At 42.5% G+C, this 20867-nt stretch overlaps 2 protein-coding genes across 2 annotated transcripts; both read right to left on the bottom strand.

Annotated features, from left to right (window-relative positions):
* Positions 1-10: 10 nt before the first annotated feature.
* On the bottom strand, positions 11-1841 carry LOC143006362 (pancreatic secretory granule membrane major glycoprotein GP2). Its single transcript, XM_076157774.1, has 5 exons — positions 1764-1841; positions 1574-1668; positions 726-894; positions 409-523; positions 11-240 (listed from the first exon to the last, which is right to left on the bottom strand). The coding sequence occupies exons 2-5, from the start codon at positions 1651-1653 to the stop codon at positions 65-67; spliced, it is 540 nt and encodes a 179-aa protein (XP_076013889.1). The 5' UTR covers positions 1654-1668; positions 1764-1841; the 3' UTR covers positions 11-64.
* Positions 1842-6793: 4952 nt separating this feature from the next.
* Positions 6794-20609, bottom strand: shprh (SNF2 histone linker PHD RING helicase). Its single transcript, XM_076157672.1, has 30 exons — positions 20482-20609; positions 17422-18003; positions 17138-17267; positions 16830-17048; positions 16637-16715; positions 16376-16526; positions 16159-16228; positions 15810-16072; positions 15022-15711; positions 14487-14738; positions 14227-14305; positions 13924-14087; positions 13394-13650; positions 13006-13127; positions 12694-12782; positions 12408-12500; positions 12136-12243; positions 11565-11710; positions 11317-11490; positions 11014-11076; positions 10679-10904; positions 10230-10367; positions 9789-9890; positions 9610-9681; positions 8975-9163; positions 8634-8726; positions 8443-8529; positions 7706-7884; positions 7532-7612; positions 6794-7433 (listed from the first exon to the last, which is right to left on the bottom strand). The coding sequence occupies exons 2-30, from the start codon at positions 17992-17994 to the stop codon at positions 7337-7339; spliced, it is 4986 nt and encodes a 1661-aa protein (XP_076013787.1). The 5' UTR covers positions 17995-18003; positions 20482-20609; the 3' UTR covers positions 6794-7336.
* Between the last annotated feature and the right edge of the window lie 258 nt (positions 20610-20867).

Here is a 20867-nt window from a genome sequence, read left to right as displayed (position 1 = left end):
GAATTTAGAAATCAAGAATTTAGTTTGAAGAGAAATATATGCAAGGTTTTCATTATCCTCTCATTCATGATGCTACCTCTGAGATGTGGTGAATGTTGGATAGGGTAAGCTGTGCTTCCTGTGCCGGGTAGAATCGTCTGGAGCGAAGCCAAAGCCTCCCAAACACTCCTGTGATCAGCAGCAAAACCACCAACAGACCTCCAAGGACAAAGGTCTCCACTGGGGGAACTCCACTTGTGTCTGCAGAGAAATGGACACAGGTATAATCCACAGCATATTTTAGGGATTGAACGCAAGAGCTCTAGAGTTTGAAACAAATCACATGCAGGGAATCTAGGGAACCTTCGTGTGTTGTAGACAGTAAATTATAATAGAAATTTATAATAGAAATTGTCATTACAAACATACTCAGATTGGGCTTGTCTTTGTCTTTCAGAAGTCGTCTGATTGGTCCATAAGATACTGTATGGGACAGGGGGATGTCTCTCCGCATCCTGATCAATCCATCTTCACTGGAGCAGTTCTGTTATTGCAAAGAGTTGCGTTGGCAAATGGACAATTTAATTATACAAACAGAAATACTTACAGCCTCATTTAGCTTGACTGTTAAACACATTCTGGGCTGATGGGTCTATATTAAGGACATAAGGAGCTCAGAGGCCACTTGTCTGAACTGTCCTCTGACTACCAGTTTGAGGAATGGGGTCTTGCCCCGGCTCACTCACAGGCTGGCAAAGTCCTTGTGTGTTGTGGCAGATCTGGACGTTGCAGTGAAGGAAGACATTCGTGTATGAGCTGCCCACAAACTTGAACATTTGTATCCTGAACATGGCCTCTGGACCCTGGCCGTTCTTCATCACACTCAGTGTCTGTTCGTTTGATAACACCGGGCAGCTGAGTTTGTGTGAAAGAGAGAGAAAGAGAGAGGAAGACGTCAGGGAGGTCTCACGATGATGAGGAATAAATCTAAGAATGAACATACTGAACAATTAAACTTTGTATCATAGTATAAATCAGTGGCTTTCCTTTAAATGATTCCACCTTTTAACTCAAAACTATTTTGTGAAGTGATTCAACAACACAAGAGACGGATCTGTTTGAGCATTTCCCTCCCTGGCATTGTGAAATCCCTGTGCATTTCATTGCTCTGCTGTTGCTGGACCAAATACTGCCTGGTTGTCAAGGGCATGCACAGCTGTTGAACTGAAACACATACGGCCTCACATACAGGAGTCACATGACCAGGCCCCGAGAGTTGTTGTCTGGCTGGCTCTCTAAGCAACAAACTCTCTTATTTCAGATTTCAACAGCACTGTCCTAAGAGGTTCAAGTGCTGTTGGCAAGTGTGATGAAACAGCAGAGCAACAGTGGATCACACATGCAGGTTTCAACATACCGCCTTAAAAGAACATTGTGTCAAGTTGAAGATCTTGATTATTTATCAGTTAAAAGTAGAAAGTATGCGTTGTGTTTGCATGAGATGTTTCTACATGTTATTCTTTATCATGCATGCAGAGGTGTAATATGATATGATACAATAAAAACTGCTTTGATACGCAATCCTGAGACAGACCTGTCCTTGATGAAGGTGTACTGAATGTTGCTGTACGGGTCACTGGTTGGTGTAGCCCAGCATCTCTCCATACGCAGCATCAGGTGAGCTGGTATCTGTGAGACACACAGGAATGAATATCAGGAAGTTACCCTCCACACGAGGTAAATACACAAGACAATGCTTCATAATATGTAAACAACAGCTGTACCAAGAGGTTATGACAACACAGAAGAGAAGACAAGCTCTCACGTTACTGTCTAGTCACGGGTAGAGTGTAAGATTTCCAGCGTGTCTTGGAACATCTCAACACACAATATATTGCTTAACATCATGAACAAGTTTGAACAAACCCATAAATAGCTGTCAGTATTATGACAGCCTGCACAGTCTGAACCCTCTGGAGTCATTTTCGCAATTTTGCTTTTCATTGAAATTGTTGTTCATGTGCCAACAAAAATTCTTCCGTAGGCAGGTCACCAATCTTATCTCCTTGTTTGTAAGGGGGACAAAATCCAAACAAATTTAGAAATAAATATTGAAAATTAAAAATAAACTATTGAAAGTTATCATCGTAAGTTAAAAAAATAATTATCTGATTCAATTTTGAAAACACGAAAAAACTAAATTACAACAATGTAATGATACAATAATTTCAAAATATAAAAATTTTTAGCATTCTACAAAATCCTTACACATTTGATCACATTATGCAATTTTGGATTACACTGAAGTTTTTTTTATTATTTTATTATTTGCTACCTAAAAGAATCCACTACGTTATCAGACACAATGACAAAAGTTGGCTTGTATAAATCTTCATGTTTCGATTTCATGACAATGTGTTTCTTGAAACGGCTGTATTCTGGTAAAAATTAAGAAAAAATTAGTGAGGGAATATATAATAATTCTTTCAAAGTTGGTTGAGTTTTTATTATTTTACTCATAAAGAAATCAATTTGTTGGGGGGAAATTGTTAATAATTCCACTCTTGCACTCAGAGTTTAAATAAAACATAATAATGGACCTTTCTAATCCGGTTAAATTACCATGAAGACTTTAACATAGATGTCGTCATCCAGGGTGAGTGAAGGCACGGTCGTCCATTGGTCCTCAAAGGCTTCATCTTTGTACAGTAACATCGACACTGAGAAGTTACCATCCTCTGTGTTTAGAGTTATGGTTCTGTGGAGAAGATTTATAGATCCACGTGTTAACACAGGATGATTGTAACGGCAGATCAGTCGTCATTTATAATAAAATAAATAATTTAGTCACCTGACATCCACTCTGATCATGTTTTCCCCGTTGGGTTGTTGGACCATGTAGTTGATGGGGTAACGGCATACAAATGTTATGTTAATGTAGTTTCTGGTTATAATATCTGTATTGTTATTGTGGATGGTGTTTATAAACAAGATGTGTGTATCATCAGAGGCCTAAGGACGAAATAAGAAAGAACAATGTCAAAGTCAATCACAAAATGATCAAATGAAGTATCTTTTAAATTGCTATGTACAGTACAGTTTATGTTGTTAATGCACTTCATTTTAAATTATGACATCAACCCACAACAATTTACCTTCTTTCTGTAGTCAAACACACAGGGTCACTAGACAATGGACACTTCTGAACAGTTTAGTAGGTACATTGTGTAAATTCCAGAACATCACTTACTCACTCACTCACAGGCCAGGGCCCATGGGATGCATTTGTATTGGTGCTACCAACTCCCAACATTGCATTATAGAAATTAGGGAATATCAAAACGTGTTATGTTCCCTGCAACTTTTAGCTCAAACAGCTATAAAGTAATCTCTACCATGATGGGTCTATAAATAGCATGTCTTATAATGTGGTCACAGCTGTGAGTTGTGGTCATAAACATGTAAGTGAGCCTTAGCCTCACACCCTTAAGTCTTCATGTTGGGATCTTTGTTACCAAGCTATAATTTGAACCATAATCATCCTTTCACACACTGTAAATGTGAGCGACGCTCTTCAATATTCTGTCTCTATCTGCTGACGTAGGTGAGGAGGTGAAACCATAAAGTGGGGATGAGATAAAAAGGTTGTGTGCAGAGGTTTGTCTGGGCCCCTGTTGAGTGCAAATGGAAACTGGGTGCTGTGGTCATTGAGCAGGATGAATTGCTGGATGCCTCAACAGTCCAGACGTCTTTTACTACCTCTTGGTAAACACACAGCCCCCCCCCCCCCCCTATGAGCACCACTGGCAGCTCTCTCTCAGGGTCTCAGGTCTTTATTACTCCATGACAGAACTCCACTGGCACTTGCACTTATAATGGAAAAATATAAAAAGCAGTGTCTGGAAGATGCAAACTACCAGCGACATGACCGAGGAGGGCGTGGTCATGTTTCATTGACAATGACTGACCTCTATTCCCAAACTATTCACTCATCTCTTCTCTGTCAGAGGGTTTAAAAGGTTCAAAGAGAAAAGGACACCAGACCGCTATGGCATTCTTCTCCTTTAGCAACAGAATCAAATCCAGGGTCGACCTACTTTCTTCAACCTCTATGCAAAACTTGTAAAAGTGCTGAGGTGGGTACAGGGAGATCTCCTACCCGTCTGAGCTGCATTAACCTTTTCTCGCTTTACAAGAAAAACCTCTGTGCATACCAGTCCAAGGGCACTCGGGTTCTGAAGCATGGATTTATGTCTTTACAATGTTGAAATCCGACAGAGTGGCTGGAGGGAAATAATCAGGGGACCAGTTGGCCGCTGATTTATGGCCTTTTATTTATGGAGTTAAAACCTCTGGAGTCCAAAGTGATTTTTTGTTTTTGATTTTGATTTTGGGCAATTTTACTTTTGTTTTTCATATGTCACTGAGAAATACTACTTGTTTCTATGAAATAAATAAAAATGTGTAAGGTTATAAAAATACATACTACAGAACTGTTGAAAAAAGAGAAATATTGTTTAAAAAAAAATAATATAATGATTCTAGAAGGTGATTTTCTACTTGATTCTGTAATATCCAAGAAATAAACTCACTGACTTTAGACTCTCAGATGGTTAACACAATGATCATTTCCATGTAAATCCTGATCATTTAGACCTACATTCATTCATTCAGGGTCCCCTTTGCTGCTTTGCATAAGGTCACTTTCTGTTATTGGGAAAAGGAACAACACCGCTGTTCTTTCTAAAAAAAAAAAAAAAAAAAAAAAAAAATACACACCACTCCCCCCTTCTTTTCCCTTTACCCCTCTCTGTCTGGGCTCAGAATATGGGCCTTTCTCTGTCCACCTTATTGTGCCTTGCTATGAGCTAATTCCATTGTGGCCATCTGAACACAGAGGCCCACAGTTCACACTTGCGTCACAAGTAGGGAAAATACTGTCTGTAAGTCTGAGTTTCTAGTCTTAAATTATTCCAGTTATTTGAAGTGTTATGTAAAGTGCAATAAACTCACTCGGGGAACTCCTATTTTTTGCCACTGAAAGGATCCTGACGAGGGCCAGGTTCCCACAACAACGCTAAACATCGTAAAAATAGATAATTTCTTATGATGGGGATTTTATGTTGTCAATAATGGAGAAACCAAGTGTAGTTTGTCTTCTTCTTTTGTTAAAAGTTCTCCTAAATGACCGAGTTCACGTGCACGACACTAGTTGATTCGTTCTAAATTCTGCTGCCCCGAACCGGGACATTTTCACAGGAGAGTCACAGTTTCTGAAATATTTAAGATCATTTTGGAAGTCATACCACTACAGTTCCACAGTCAGAGAGATTTGTCCTTATGCTGAAAACATAGTCATCTCCAACCTCCTCACCACGGCACTCTGGATCATTGAGATGCAAATCCCAAACCTAAACAGAGAAACAAACAACAAACATCAGAAAAAGAAAAAGAACTGTTGCACTATTTTTAGGGAAATTGATAGAACTTACATAAACTGGAGGCACCTTGTTGAGAAAAAAGGCACTGGGAATAACAACCTCCATATGATCATTGGTACAAACGACTTGGTACAACGTTTCATTGAGCTCTAATGAAAAACAAAAAGAGTTTAAACCTCAAAGAGAAAACATACATAGCATTCATTCATATCCAATTAAAGACTAAAAACAATTACTGACTTGAATTTAATTGCCAAAACCAGAAACATTCATTCTAAACCGAGATTCATCAATCTATAATATAATTTCCCAATTATATTATATTACATTATATTAAATTATATTATATTATATTACATTATATTATATTATATTATATTATGCTTTTCCCCCCCAACAGCAGCATGTTTGACCCTGGACTCCTGGTCCCCCAGTGGTTTGATCTGAGGTGTGAGCTCACCTGGCTCCTCAGGCTCCAGATAGACAGTGGAGGAGACCACTCTCAAGGTGTAGAGTAACCAGGCAAAAAACAAACAGACTGGTGCCATCTTCCAAGTTCTCCCTGCTGGTTTCTCTAAGCTGCAGAACTTCAGCCACTCCAGTCCCTTTTTGGCTCTGTCTCCCAAACTCTGTGAATCTTCTGGGACTATTCACCACAGCTTACTGTCAGCAGAAGACGTAGTACCCCTCTCTTACTCCAACCCTCGAAACACAGCCCTAATGAACTGAGAGCCTCCCTCTGGCCTTAAAACACCAGCTTGAATGATGTCCCGTTCAACAATGAGATTCCGCACATGAATAGGGGGGACTGAGGGGAGTCCAAGGTAACACGTATGTTACCGCCTACTGCGGCAAAGCCCTCTTAGTAAACATCTTACAACCATTTCTTACTACACGGAGCAACAAGGCGGCTGGTAACCATGCAAAGAGAAACAACAGTTCTGGGCTGGCACTCGTTGTCTACAGCCTTTGTCTGCACGTTTTAAAACCTTTACTGGAACGGGAATCCCAGTCAGTCAGACGAAAAGAAACCCATTACGCGTCAAGGGCAGTTCAGAGACGATGCCAAGGACCTGTGAGTGCATGTGTGTGGTGAAACACACCATAAAATAGATACATCTAAATAACAAGGAAGAAAGATTACATCCATCAGTCTTACAAAACCTCTCAAAATGCTGAAAATGTAATACAATAGTCCGTCATGCTCATTTGCAGTGGTGATATCAGAAAGAAGAGGAGATGATTGCTACAATGAGGCAGAAAACGTCTTCACACTGTTCAACATTTATGAGGTGAAATTTACAAGATTAGTTTCAAGGACAGTGAAACTTGTTTTTTTTTCTCTTGCAAACAAGACAGGTGTTAGTGTTAGACGGAATTGTCTATGTATTGTCTCAGCAGACAAGTGGCTTAAAAAAGTTTGTCTGGAAAGAGAGAATCCCACTCAAATCACTCACTTCTGATGCTGTTGTAAAGGTCAATAGCTTCCTTCCTCCTTCCGTTTTTACTACATGGAAATAAACCACAGAAAAGAGCCACAAAACACTTTATCACTAAGGAGGTTTGACCATTTCAAATCATTCATCGTCTTTTATTCTTACATGTGCTCGGCACCTTACAAGGATGTAGTATATAAATGTACATCATGACTTCAAACAACCGACAAACAAACAACACCACTGTACAGTCTGGTCTTCACAAAAACAAGGCCAGTGAAAGTTATTTTCGAATTAAATAACTCACAACTGTTTAGTTACAATCATGAGACGTGAGCAAAAATTCAGGTTTCAGTATTTTGACAAAATGTCCTTTGGAAATGCATTATTAATTTTAGCTAAAATGTATAAAAAGTGGAATGTATTAAACAATGAAGTACTCCTATCACAGCGGCGTAGAGTGACGTCTCTGCGTCTCATTTACTCCAGTGACTCTGTTTCTTCCGTAAACAGATCAGCTAAGTCAGCCACCGTCAGTACAGCCGCCTCTGAGTGCTTCATCGCTGTGCTGCTGTGACTGGGGAAAAAAAGCGACATTTAGCGATGCTTTAATGACAAAATACCAATTCAGGTGGTCACAGTACCTCACAGTTTACGTGTGAAAGCTGCTCTCACCTTTTCTCCGCAGTCTTCAGCATTGCCTGCATTCTCTCCTCAATAGTGGATTTGATGAGAAATCTGTGCACAAACGTCGGCCTGGTGGACAGAGGGAAAGACATTAAATTCCATCCCAACCAATAAGATAAGAGTTTCTCATCTGTTTCTCAGTGTTCCCTGCTTACTGCTTACTTGGTTTGGCCGATGCGGTGCACTCTGCCTATGGCTTGGAGCTCGTGTGCAGGGTTGAGGATCGGCTCCACAAGCAACACGTGAGTCGCCTCGATGATGTTCAGCCCGTTGGAGCCCGTGTGGAGAGGAAGCAGGAGAATGTTGATCTTCTCCTCATATTTGAAGGCGCTCAGATTCTCCTAGAACATTTCACAAATATTAAAGACAATGGACAATGTGAATGGCAGCTTTTAGATATTTATCTCCAGAAAGGAAGATGCTTTTGTTGTTCGTCTGTGTGTCTGTCAGGATAACTCACAAACGATTTTCAGGGACAACTGATTCAATTTTGGTGATGATGTTTTCCATCATAATAGGATTAGTGTTTTGGTATCTAGTTACATAAATTCTTGGCAGTATTTCCTACGGTAATGTTTGTAACTCGAGAAATCAATTGAACTTCAAACTAAATTAACAGGAATGATGTGTTCGGGTGCCATGGCAAGCTGGAGAATTACAGGTGTGTACTTTCGGAGGGGCTTATAAATTCAATTATGGTATCCTGCATATCATTGTGAAGATACTGGGTGACTTTGAAAGGGACTTTGGAAAAGTTTTCTACATCTTTAGCTGGGAGAGAAATTCTACAACAAGCAGGATAAATGGAGAAAAACAAGGAACAAAACGAATGCACCTCAAAAGAGGCTACATGAATATGTGGATTCACTTAAAGAAATGATCATAAAATAAATCCAAACCTGGAATTTGTGAATCCCATTGATTTGTGAGAATTCTAGGTTGTTGTCAAATAAGGCTTTAGCAATGATATCCAAGACGCTCTGCCACTGCAACAGAGAGAAAAAGACATTACAGTTACTGATACTTCACTTACTTACTGATATCACAAAATCAATCAGTGTCACAGGCCCGAGATCATTTAGTTAGTTACCGTGGAGAAAACGAGGCATTTAGCCCCGCGGTCGGTCAGTTGAATCTTCTTCAGGGTTCTCACCACAGCCTCCACTTTGGTAGAATGACTTCCCTAAAATATACACAGACAGAGGAACATCAAGGAACAGTGCTGATCCATGATGACACATGATGACAGCATCAGCATTCCAAACTGTGTCGCATATGACAAGGGCATTTATAAAAATTTTTTATGTACATAGTAAGTAAGTAAGTGACCATATGCAGTAGTAGTAGTAGTTTTAATTGCAACTAGTCGACATTTTCATATATCATGGAGCACTAAGAGGCTTTATTTAATATATAGTGTCGGTGAATTACCTTGACTGGGATTTCCTGGTCCAGACTGGACGACTGGGTGGTAAACACATAGGAGATCTCAGTGTGGGACGTAGTCTGCCTGCAGATGGCGCACTTAATGGCTCGGTGCCGTGAGCCCACGCTGTACTGTTCCACTATTATTGCGATGCACTCGTTACAGAAGCAGTGACCACAGGTCAACACGGCCCACTAAAGAGACACAGGATGATAAAACAATTAAGAAATAAAGCGACTTTTTTATCACTATTTTATTCTATCATATTTATATATCCGTATTACACACCTGTGACACTAATTAAAGAAAACCTCCTGACCTACAATCTAATTATTTATTATCACTTTGGATGGGTATCAACAATTTTGTCCAAGTCATTTACATGTATTTTGTAATTTAAAATAATATGTTACATTGAAAATCAAATCAAAGGTGGTTGGATGATAATTACTTTTGTAAGCTTCAAGTAATTTCAGAGATTCTATTATGGAAACTGATGAAAAATCTGGTACCGGGTCTGGATAAGCTTAAATGGTCAGGGCAATCATAATCATACATTCTGCTTTGAACAGTCACCAAAGACACTGAAACAATTAAATATGTAAGATATTCCATCAAGATCTTGCTAACAAAGTCTCACCTCCTGTCCCAGGGACCGAGCACAGATGGGACATGGCTCGGGGTTCAGCCCTCCAGTGGATTTGTCCTGGGACTGAAAAATGGGAATTGATGTTGTTGATATTAAAATAAAAACACGCAGTTCAGGATAAAGATTCTGAATGGGGAGGGAAACTTAAAGTAATTTGTATTTACTATCACCTTCTCCAGATTTGTGAGGTACAGAAACTGGCCAAGTTTCTTTTGGAGCTGAGATTTGGCCACTGCTTGGTCATTCAGGAGCTTGACTCTGTTCTGCTCCACCTGGAAGCAAAATGACAAACAGAAAGGTCAGAAGTGCAATAGAAACAGTTCAGAGTGAATATTGCATCCCTACAAACAGTTGTGTCCAATCCTAGATAAGAGACTCAGTTAACCTTTGATTCCTACACGAGGGAGACTCAATGTGCTCCCCATAAAAACATGTTAAAATTTTCAGATTAAAAGAATGCATAAAATAACATTTAAAATAAGAATAAACTTAAATTAGAGAATAAAAGAATAAAATTGAATTATTATATCAAAGTGCAAGGTTTGTAGTTAAGCAGAACGCATAGGTGTACTCTTTTTTTTAAACTCTCAACATGAACCAAGCAAACTCACCTCATGCGGCTCGATGATGTGCAGCAGTTTTTGCTTCGGCTCATCAGGCAGACGCACCCGTAGTCTCTCGGTGGCCATTCCCAGCTCGTCCTTGGCGGACACGTGATTTCTCAGCACCATCCAGTATTCATGCAACACCTGAGGAGGGAACCAAGTCCTGTAATCCCGTCCCTTACACTGTTCAATTCTATCACCATTCCCATTTCCTGTCGAAGTGTGCTTCAGATATTAATGTACAGTAGTTTTTATCAGCCTGAAATTAAACTACTTAAAAGTGTAAACATTACATAACATTACATTAAATTACATTACGGTCATTTAGCAGACGCTTTTATCCAAAGCGACTTCCAATAAGTGCGTTCAACAAAGGTAGATAAAAGAATTTCAGGTCACAAAATATCGTAAGTGCAAAACTTAGTGGAAACTTAAGTTCGTGTGTGCATACATACTTTGTACTCTTTCTTCCAGTTCTCAAACAGATCCATAAAGTTGTTCCCCTCCTCCACCAGCTCTGGGTCCATGCGTTTAGCCTTGGCAAAGGACAAGATGGCCTTCAGAGTCCGCTCGGTTTCACTGGCTGCCCACAGACCACGACTGGTAGTCGGTAGGCGGTCGTCCACCAGCCCCTCTTCATCCTCAATCATTTCCTCAAAGATGGCAGTCTGACCCTTCACCCTGTCAGGGAGGTATGGGATGAGAAAAGAAAGACGTTTTAGATGAATCAACTCATGTGGTTTCACATTGTACAATAACCATGTAAGAGGTCTGAAAATATCTTACTCACGTGTGCGAGAACAGCTTGGACTCATAATCTGTGAAAAGCTCATCTGCTTTGCAAAAAACACAACTACAGCGGAGTGAAGTTAGAAGAACATTAGTAATATGAAACAGGCTTGATTAAAGACACACATTTCTATTTTTGACATAATTTGAGTTGGTTTAGATTGGTATCAATTATCCAATAAACACAAGAAAGAAACTCAGGACCATGATAGATGTGATACACATTAAGATAAATTGGTTGTGAAAGTGAAAAGACTTGAAATGGCTAAAATGCAAATCAAAGACCAAAATGCCGACATCTTACTTATTGAGCGGGAGCCGCACAGGCCTGAGGTGACAAATGGTGGCCTCATCAATCACTTGTTTTGAAGCTGGGCCCTCAAGGCTCTTCACCGCCCCTTGCACGGTCTTCTGGGATTTCATCAGATCGTCCATTTGTGAGGTGAGCAAAAACTGCAGACCACAGGCATCACGGAACCTACAAGACACACGTTTGGTTACAACTACAACTACAACTACTCACTGTCATCCTATGATTAATGAAGTGTTTACTTGTCAGCCATGGAGTGCTTGCTGGCTTGTTGTTTGTAGCTGGATGTGAGCTCGTTGTGGATGCGGGACACCAGGTCATCATCGATGGAACACTTGACCGCCCTCTGGATAACGTCCATCCACCAGGGAGAGTTCATCAGGTTGACCTGCATAAAAACATTAAATACATGACCTTTAATTGACATTAAATGACCAAAAGGCCTTTCAGTGATCTCTATTACAGATCCATCTAACTTCAACATTGTCTACCCTTTAACCCCTCTCTAACCTGCGCACACTATGAGCAAAAAACTTCAATATGTAATAATGATAACTAAATATGTGTATATTCTATCTATCTAAAAATAAACTCAAGGAAGTTTAATTATACACAAAAATGAAGTTCTTGTAGGGAGGTAATAATAAAAAAATTATTAATTAATTTCATACAATATATACACAGCCTCATCCAGACACATAAAATGACTGATTGGTTAACACAAAGCTTACCCTACATCCTAAATTCACTTGGCAGATTAAACTGTATTGTTGTGTGTGATTTACTTGAGCGACCATGTAAAGTAGTTCTCACTTTGCGTTTTAGCTCTCTGATGTTCTGTAGAACCGGCTGCAAAGCCTGATGGGCGTCCGATACCTCGGAGTTGTATTTGGTCATGTAGTGCTGTCGCAGCTGCTCTACCTGCAGCACACAGAGGGACAGAAGGTCGGAGACGAACAAGAAACGGATTGAAAGACCAATAGGAGGACGTGAGAACAGCAGGACACTACGGGACGTCCAATGTTTTGACAACTCCTACATCTTATTTTAATGGGTTCTAAATGGAGGAAACATTTATGAATCACCTCCACACTTAGTCGGTCATCTCTCAGGGTAGGAGGTATCCCAGGATGCTTTGCGCTCAGCAGTTCCATCAGATTGTGAGTAGCATGAAGCCTCTGTTTGATCAAAAGAGTAACATGGATCGTCAACAATAATGCCTAAAGAGGATTTACTAAACCTTTCCTTAAATGCGAGTGTCATTTGTTAAAGTGGATGCTTCTTTTGCCAAACAGTAACTGATGCTGGGATGAAAACCCTTCACGTGTTAATCACAAGCAAACTGAACACAAATGGAATGAGGCCATTTACCTGTAAAGAATCTGTTTTCAATCGGCCTTTGTGCTCCTCTGATGAGCGGAGCACTTCTCTATACATCTCTGCTGCGTCCAGAAACTCATCTGTAGGTGTCAAAGGCACATGGCCCTCATCAGTGACACTTAACATGTCTGTCTCATGTAGAGTAGGCATGCTATACAACCGCCCCACATATCACATTACTGAGACCTGCTATGAACGCCTCAGCACAAAAGTGTTGGAACACACAGATACGATCATGGATTACGATTGTTTATTTGTTTCCCATGGGAAAGCGAGCAGAGGGAGGACGTGGAGAGCATATACCTTTGATGATGTGGATTCCAGCCAGGCCATTGAGAGCACACACCAATTGTCTGTGAGCTTCTTCACACTCCACTCGACATTTCTTCTGCAGGGACTTCAGCAGCTCTTCCATCGTCATGGTGCTGGGGAGGGGAGGCACAAATCCCCTTAACAAATCCTTCAACACAGCTTACAAGAATAGGGTTATCGTTAAATAAACACAGCGCCCCACTGTGAAATTGCAAAAAGGGTTGTTGTTGTCTATTAGCATCAATAATCCTGTGATACCCTATTCAGGCCAGTTAGGGCAGTTAATTAACTGGTGCAGCTGCCATCAGAGAAAAAGCTCTACTTACTGCGACAAGGGGCTTGAACACACAATCCAGAGTGTCATCAGGCTCTGATTTACCTTTTCTGTAGAGGCAGGAACTCCCCCCTCACGGCCTGAGGATGGCAGCAGGCCTGGCGGAGCCTCAGCAGCGGGTACAGGATGGTGCTGACGGTCCGGCGGTCGAGGGCGCCGAGCTTCAAGCTCCAGTCGACGATCTTACGGATTTTGACCAGCGCGTCCTGAGAGCAGACCTCGTGCTGGCGGTGGTAGAAGTGACCCTCGACAGGGGAGAAGTGCAGCCAGTGGACTTCCTCTGTCTGAGGGGGAATCTGGATCTGGAACAACAGAATAAGAGACTTTGTAAGCAGATCGAAAAATGAGCAAAGACTAAAAATGCATTCTTTCTTTCTTTCACTAAATATATTAATATTTAGCAGTTTGGTCTGGTCCGAAATGATGTATTCTCAAATCTGGCTGCCTTTAACATTAGGTGGATGTGTGACAGGTCCACAAAAAAAGTGGAGAAGCTTTCATACACGACAATATTTGAAAATGATTGCATTTATTACAACAATTCTTGTAAAAAGGATAAAGGTTAAAAATCTTACCTGATCAATGACATCTTTTTTAGCTGATCGCCACAACAGTTGACCAATTAGGTTGTACAGCGGTTCTGTGTTCCCTTGGCGATAAGGCCGATACAGCAGCTGGACCCACCAGTGTTTAACCCAGTAGGGGTCAACTCTCAGGAAAAGTATGAGGCCGTATAGATCTATGAACAGCACAGAGCCCGTTTAGAAAGGAACAGCTCATCACTTGGTGAGATAGTACTAAATAGTTCATTGGGTTAAGAAGGTGTAAGCAGGCGTCAAACGTTAATGAGGAACAGGAGCTGAATCACACTCACTCACCCTCTAAACCTCTCTGGACAGGAGTGCCACTGACGCACCAGCGGTTGACAGATGCAAGACGCAGAGCCATTTCTGCGGCCTGATTGAAGACAAAAGAGCATAAATTAAATCTAAACAACCAAAAATGCAACGCAGCGAATATAATACCTTTGACCTCGATTAACAATTCAGAATTTATGCATAGAGATCATCTCCACATCATATTGTATCTCTAGCTTATCGTGCTGGTACTCAGATTCGTTGCAGTTATGGAAACTCACCTTGGCTGTGGTACATTCAACCATCTGAGCTTCATCGAGGCAGATGCGCCACCATTCCACAGCCACCAGGGGGCTGGGAATCGCCATGTAGCGCTTCTGGTTGCGAAAGCGCCGGCCGTCCTTGCTGTTGCTGTGTGGAATGTCGACGTAGTTGAGCTCCGACCGCAGCACGTCGTAGGTGGTGATGACTACATCCTGCTCAGCAAGCATGTGCGGCTGGATGAATCCGTGTTTCTTCACCCCCTTGTAAACCTGAACATGGAAGAAGGCAGAGCCGTTTCAGCAAAATGGTCCTGGTGGTGTTTCAAGTTAAAATTGAGAGTGAACAAACGCATCAGAGTGGTAATATAAGCGAAAGAGAACTGGGAGAATTGTGTACATGTGCAAATAAGTGAGGAGGGGAAACAGCTTTTCTGACAGTCAGTAAATTTTGAGATGAGTGGTTTTCAATGGACTGTGACATGTGAACTCGGAGGCACTGTGGACAGCAGCACATCGACCAAACACACTGACAAATATTATGCTAGGCGCCTACCATCACTCGGAGCGAAGAGGACCTGATGTGTCGGTTGATTTCCTCGACCCACTGATGGCAGATGGAACTTGGGGAGATAATGAGGGTGGCACCGGTGGATACGGGCTTCATGGCCACCAGGCAGTGTGGGCAGTAGAAAGGAGTCGTCTCAAGGCTTTCTTCCTTGTAGTTCACGCACTCGGCATGCTGCCACAGCTGGCAGTTCATACACTGGACTCTGGCCTTGTAGTCAACGATGCCCAGTTCACCGCAGATGCACTCGAAGCGGTAGTCCGGTGTGTTGAAGGGAACCACAGAGGCCCTGGTGGGGGTTGGCGTCTCCTCCTGCGATTGCGAGTGGGGAGCCTCTTCCTCTTCCTGAAGTAAATAGCCTACTTTTGGCTCGTCTGACTCCATGTTATCCTGAAACACTTTGAAGGATTCTTCATCTTCAACGGGTGTGTGTGTGGTGGAAACAGGCGGCAGGCTCGGAGATGTATCCAGCGTCTCATTAGACTGATCTGAGTTCTCCATCAGACTTTCACTCTGTTCTCTCTCTGCCTCCGTCTCCTCTGGTGCAGGACTGTCAGGTATAGGGGAGTTCTGCTCTTGTAGTTCTTCTGTAAAGGAGTTCTTCAGAGCGACTTCAGCCTTTTCTTTTGCTCGTCTCTGGAACGTTTTCCTGGGTGTGCTCTCTGTGCTTTTGGAATTCTACCAAAGGAGAAAACACACAACGAGATGATGCAAAGACTACAAACTTCAATTCTAACAGAACGTATTCATACATATTCAAACACTTATGTTCTTACAGGCTTGGACGGTCCTGCAGATGTCTTTGTCATCGCTTCTTTGTACTTCTTTCCCAGTTTGAACGACCCTGCCAAGCCACGTCCTTTTACCCGGTTAACCAGGCCTTCATCTATCAACTTCATCAGTGTTCTCCTGATGAGGCTGCGGTTCTTTAAGAGGTCATAACTGTAGGTGGTGCGGATGTAGGTGAAGATGGATTTGACCGAGGCTCCTTTGGCAGATCTTATCTCCTTGATAGCAGTGAGCAGCATGACACGCACAGCTGCAGACAAATGATCAAAACGTTCTGATTAGAGGCAACAATCCAGTTTATATGTGTAATATCTAAAAGTACAGCAGGGGACATACTTGGGTAGGATATTTTCATTTTAGGTTGAGGTAGAGGTGGAGGAGGGACAAAATAATTCACAGATTTCCCCTGCAAAAGAAAAGAAAAGATCAACAGGGAAGCTTAAAACCTCTACATTGTCACTACTCATTGATGTTGGGATAAAGACATAAAAAAAACAGGACAGAAAGTACGCTTTTATGTTAACGTAAACAGGTAGGTTTTAAGTGTAGTCACCACAGGAAGGGTGAGCGCCTTCTTTTCCAGGTTTTGTCGGGTGTGGGACAAAATGAGAGCCAAGACTTCAACCGTTTTCCCGAGACCCATTTCGTCGGCCAGGATGCCACCAGGCCACTCCACACCGGCGAGGGGGAATTCCCGAATGACACTGACAAAGAAGTAACAGGGGAATACGATTGGAAAAGACAAAACAATCCCTGTCACCGAAGAAGGGTCGCCACCAGTGATGTCACCAGAGGAGATGCGCAATGCTCTTACCAGCCAGTGAAGGGGTTGTAAAACAATTTCTTGCCGCAAAAAGTGATCAACTCCCGCCAGAGGAAATGCAGCGATTGCTCTGCGAAAAAAAAGTTAAATGACAAACAAATTCTGCTCATATCCAACAGCAAACAAATCCCATTAAAAGGAAATGTTTATTATGGGCAGCAGGGGTGGGGGGGACTCAGGGCACCTTTGGGAGAAGAGTTCCTGTATTTCTCTCTCCTCAGCATCCAGTTCACAGCCTGGCTCTGATAGGGCCTGAGCACGGGGATGAGAGCCTTATGTTGAACGTCACAGGTCACCTCCTGGCTCTTTGTAAGATGCAGGTGCCTGACGTAATCGTACAGCTCCTCCACGTTTTGCCTCTCCAGGTCTGTGTCGCACTCGTCCTCCTTATTCTCCACCACTTCTACAAGAGGAAACAGTCCAGTAAAGGGTTCACCCTAGTTCTACTACTCTAGAATGCCATGGCAACATACATCAAATACACACACTTACCAGGAATAATGAAATCATAGAAATACTCCATTAACTTCTGCATTAGTTGATTTGCTTTCTTTAGTCGACTGTTTCCTTCACCCAGGAATTCAGGCTTCCCCAGACCAGTTTCCAGCAAGTAAATGCCCACCTGACCAACAATTTGATGCAAAGAATTTCAACCGTGTGCCATTGCAACCCGATAACAAACAGGCATGCATGTTCACTAGACTGAGAGTGCTAGTTTCTCAAGAGTAACAAGCGCTTTGAGAATATTATGTGGACTCTGAAAAACTCATTCTTACCTTGACTGACTCTTCTTCTGCCTGGTGGCACAGCTGCACCACTCTCCTCTTCTGCAGCCAGTCCAGGTCCTCCAGTGGGATCGCGCTGAGGCTGCACTCTGCGACGCAAGTGTCACCATCAGGCCTCAACTGCAGATCTGAACCCTCATCACGGCTGCCGTAGCTGAGGCAGAGCTGGTCTGCCATCCTGTGGAGCATGAAACCTCTCTGCTCACAGTCAGAGGGGAGCCAAGCTGGCCGGACACCGAACTCCCCTATCAACGACTTCCAGGTGTGGCTCAGATTGGAAACTGGTACCACGGCGAGCGACAGGGACGCCGAGGCTGAGGCAGCATCTGCCGACGTACCGGGGAGTTCCACTGACCTGCTGCAACCCGCCTGCTCCTCGTCCTCGCCGGGGGAGAGGAGGCCGCAGACTGGAGCGGGCTCGGCTGGCAGAAGGGAGCAGGTTGGTGTGTGCTCGTCGTCCTGGACCGTTTCTTTCCCGCGGTCATCCAGCATGTTCCAGTTCAACCGCTTCTTCGCTTCCTCATCCACCCTCACTGGGGGAGCCCTCTTTCTACGGCTGCTCATGGTTAAACTCTGCAAATATCAACAAAAGATCCCAATTTATAATCCCCATTCACATTCAATGATTACTCAGTTGTTGTTCAAGTGAAGGTTTGTATGTATGTATGTATTATAACTGAAAAAAGCCGTTTTCAACATTTTCAGAGTGTCAAAAAATGTAGGACACATAATGAGTTGTACAGAAATGAGTTTTATAACATGTGTATAAAATGTAAAACATGTCTCCGACATTGCGATAGCTCTGGATTCTTCAATTTCTCTTGAAGAATTACACTCTCACGCAATCAGAGCCATGCAATCCAGAGTTTTTCAAGAAATTCAGTACTAAACTTGCACCCCTACTCCTTGCAATGTTTAATGAATCCCTAGAGAAAGGCACACTTCCGCCCATGCTGCGTCAAGCTTCACGTGCTCAAAATAAATGTTCTGCCTAGATTCCTTTACCTGTTTCAATCTCTCCCTTTGTTGAACGCACTTATTGTAAGTCGCTTTGGATAAAAGCGTCTGCTAAATGACCGTTATGTAATGTAATGTAATGTAATGACTCTTAAAACAAAATGATCAACGCCTTCATTTGGGGTGTGAAGCCCCCAAGGATCCCCAAACCACTATAACAAAGATGTAAGTTCAGTGGGGGTCTCGCCCTACCATTCCATATCGACAAATTACGCTACTGGGTGAATTCCCCTGAGCTACCCTGATGCAGGCTTGAAGCCCAATCGTGCTCCTTCCTTCTCTTCCTCCGCCACTGCCCTAATCTACTTGTCTCTCCCAACCAAGATCTCTCAGTTCACCAAGAAACCTGTTGTTTTTAATACTCTAATGATTTGGTACCAATTCCAGAAAACACTTTAAATTTGTAAACACCTTCCCCCTGGGTCCAGTACGCAACAACAACCTGTTCCTACCCTCATTCTTGGACTCTTCCTTCTCAGCATGGCACCACAAAGGCATACAATGTTTCCTTGACCTGTACTCCGATGGCAGTTTCGACAGCTTCTCCAATCTGTCAGCTCAATATAGACTGCTAACCAATTGTTTAAGTACTTCCAAATGAGACACTTTGCCTGCAGCAATTTCCAAAACTTCCCTTCCCCTCCCCCTCAACTCATGTGGGAAAATCTGCTATCGTTCAGGACTCTGCCAAGTCGGTCCATCTCTGAGATTTACAGCCGTATTCTGGACCTCGGGGACCTATCTAATTCTAAAACACTGGCAACCTGGGAGACTGAGCTTGACCTCCATCTAGACATAGACTGGTGGGACGAAGTAATACGCAATCTACATACTGTCTCGTCCTGTGCTCGTCTCGCTCTCATCCAGTTCAAGGTCGTACACAGGGTCCATTTTTCTAAATCCAGATTGGCCGAAATTTACACAGAAGTAGAGGACAAATGTAATAGATGTTTTGACGCCTCACTGTAACCTAAGCCACATGTTTTTTCTCTGCCCCAGGCTCCACAACTACATGGCGGGTTACTTCAACACACTGTCCACCATATTGGGAATGCAAGTTCAACCCTCCCCTCATATTGCCATCTTCGGCACTCCATATGACCTACGCCAATTTAACACCTCACTAAAGGAAATGATCATGTTCACCTCTTTGCTTGCTAGACGCCGCTTGCTCCTGCATTGGAAATCCCTCACCCCTCCCTCTATTTCGCAATGGCTGAAGGATACAATGTATTTTCGTAAACTCGAGAAAATCAAGTACACTATGAGGGGCCACACCGATAAGTTCAGAGATGGCAACCATTTCACTCTTTCTTCACATATCTACAGGCTATGCCAGACCATTGACTGATTACCAGAACATTGAACAGTTCCTTTTTATTTTTTCATTTTATTTTACATCCCAGGCGGGCCAGGACAGGGTTGTGTAACTGCGGGGCTGGGTGGGATTTCATGGTGGGATGTTCTCTCTTTGTTTTTTTTCTGTTTCTCGCTTCTCTCCTTCTCTCTATCAAAGCCTATGATGCGATTTGTACTAGCCTACAATGCTGTTTGACATCATCCTGTAAAAACTGTATTTACCCTATGACATCATCGCAGCCTATGATGAACAATTCAGAGGTATTGCAATGATTTAACCAGAGACATGTACCAACTGCTCACATTTCACAAGCAGTTGTCCTTATTTAGGATCTTGTAACGGATCCTCTTCCTCTTTTTCACTGTTGTTAAAAGACTGATTTCTCTCATTGTACCTGCCATTCTTAAGTCTTTGTCATTTGCTTCTTTACATTAGAAGGTTTCTATCTATCTATCTATCTATCTATCTATCTATCTTCCAATTTACAGTGTATCAAAAGTCACATTCAACACAGCATACACTTATTTAGTAGCTACAGGATTCAATTTAATGGCAAATTAAGTACTACTTTAGAATTTGGACCTTTGCTGGGGATAAACTTGACACGAGCTAAAATGAAACACTTTCAGACCATGAGGCTACGGAAGCAAATATTTTCGAGAAAATTCTTTTACGTTTTGAGGCTCCCGCGTAAATGCTCCGGCTTCTCCCTCAGCTCAGTCGACTCAAACCCGAGGAGGTTCGGAGATTCACGCCGAAAAGCAGCACATTATTTATCCCACTTCATTGTTGCTGTCCGACATTTTTAAATAACGGAAGTGAGGTCACAGCAGGAGGATGTTTTGTCACGTAGGGTGCATTATCGCATCTTTGCCGCGTGGTGGCGACAGAGCGCGTGCGTTTGGGGCTGCAGCGGTGGATTGCAACTGCTTCACATCTGGAAACCAAGGCGCAGCTGGGCCAATGCGAGTGAAGTTCGACCAGTTCCCTAACACTCGTCATCGAGCATAAACACAATACATTTTGGTAGTAAACATGTATATTTATGCGATGCTTTTCG

This window comes from Genypterus blacodes, unplaced genomic scaffold (genome assembly GCF_046128005.1).
Source record: "Genypterus blacodes isolate CSIRO-AG114 ecotype Tasmania unplaced genomic scaffold, CSIRO-AGI_Gbla_v1 ptg000073l_1, whole genome shotgun sequence".
Taxonomy (NCBI): domain Eukaryota; kingdom Metazoa; phylum Chordata; class Actinopteri; order Ophidiiformes; family Ophidiidae; genus Genypterus; species Genypterus blacodes.
The sequence above is the reverse complement of the archived record's forward strand: the minus strand, read 5'-3'. Positions and strand labels throughout refer to the sequence as shown.

Bases quoted from the DNA above. Each gene is read 5' to 3' on its own strand.
- shprh (XM_076157672.1), bottom strand. From the start codon at position 17,994: ATGAGCAGCCGTAGAAAGAGGGCTCCCCCAGTGAGGGTGGATGAGGAA. The intron at 17,268-17,421 runs GTAAGAATGAGT...ATTGTTGGTCAG, and splicing joins CAGAAGAAGAGTCAGTCAAG to GTGGGCATTTACTTGCTGGA. The intron at 8,530-8,633 runs GTAACTAACTAA...TCTCTGTTGCAG, and splicing joins AATGCCTCGTTTTCTCCACG to TGGCAGAGCGTCTTGGATAT.
- LOC143006362 (XM_076157774.1), bottom strand. From the start codon at position 1,653: ATGCTGCGTATGGAGAGATGCTGGGCTACACCAACCAGTGACCCGTAC. The intron at 524-725 runs GTGAGTGAGCCG...TTGCAATAACAG, and splicing joins CACAAGGACTTTGCCAGCCT to AACTGCTCCAGTGAAGATGG. The intron at 241-408 runs GTATGTTTGTAA...ATTTCTCTGCAG, and splicing joins CAAAGACAAGCCCAATCTGA to ACACAAGTGGAGTTCCCCCA.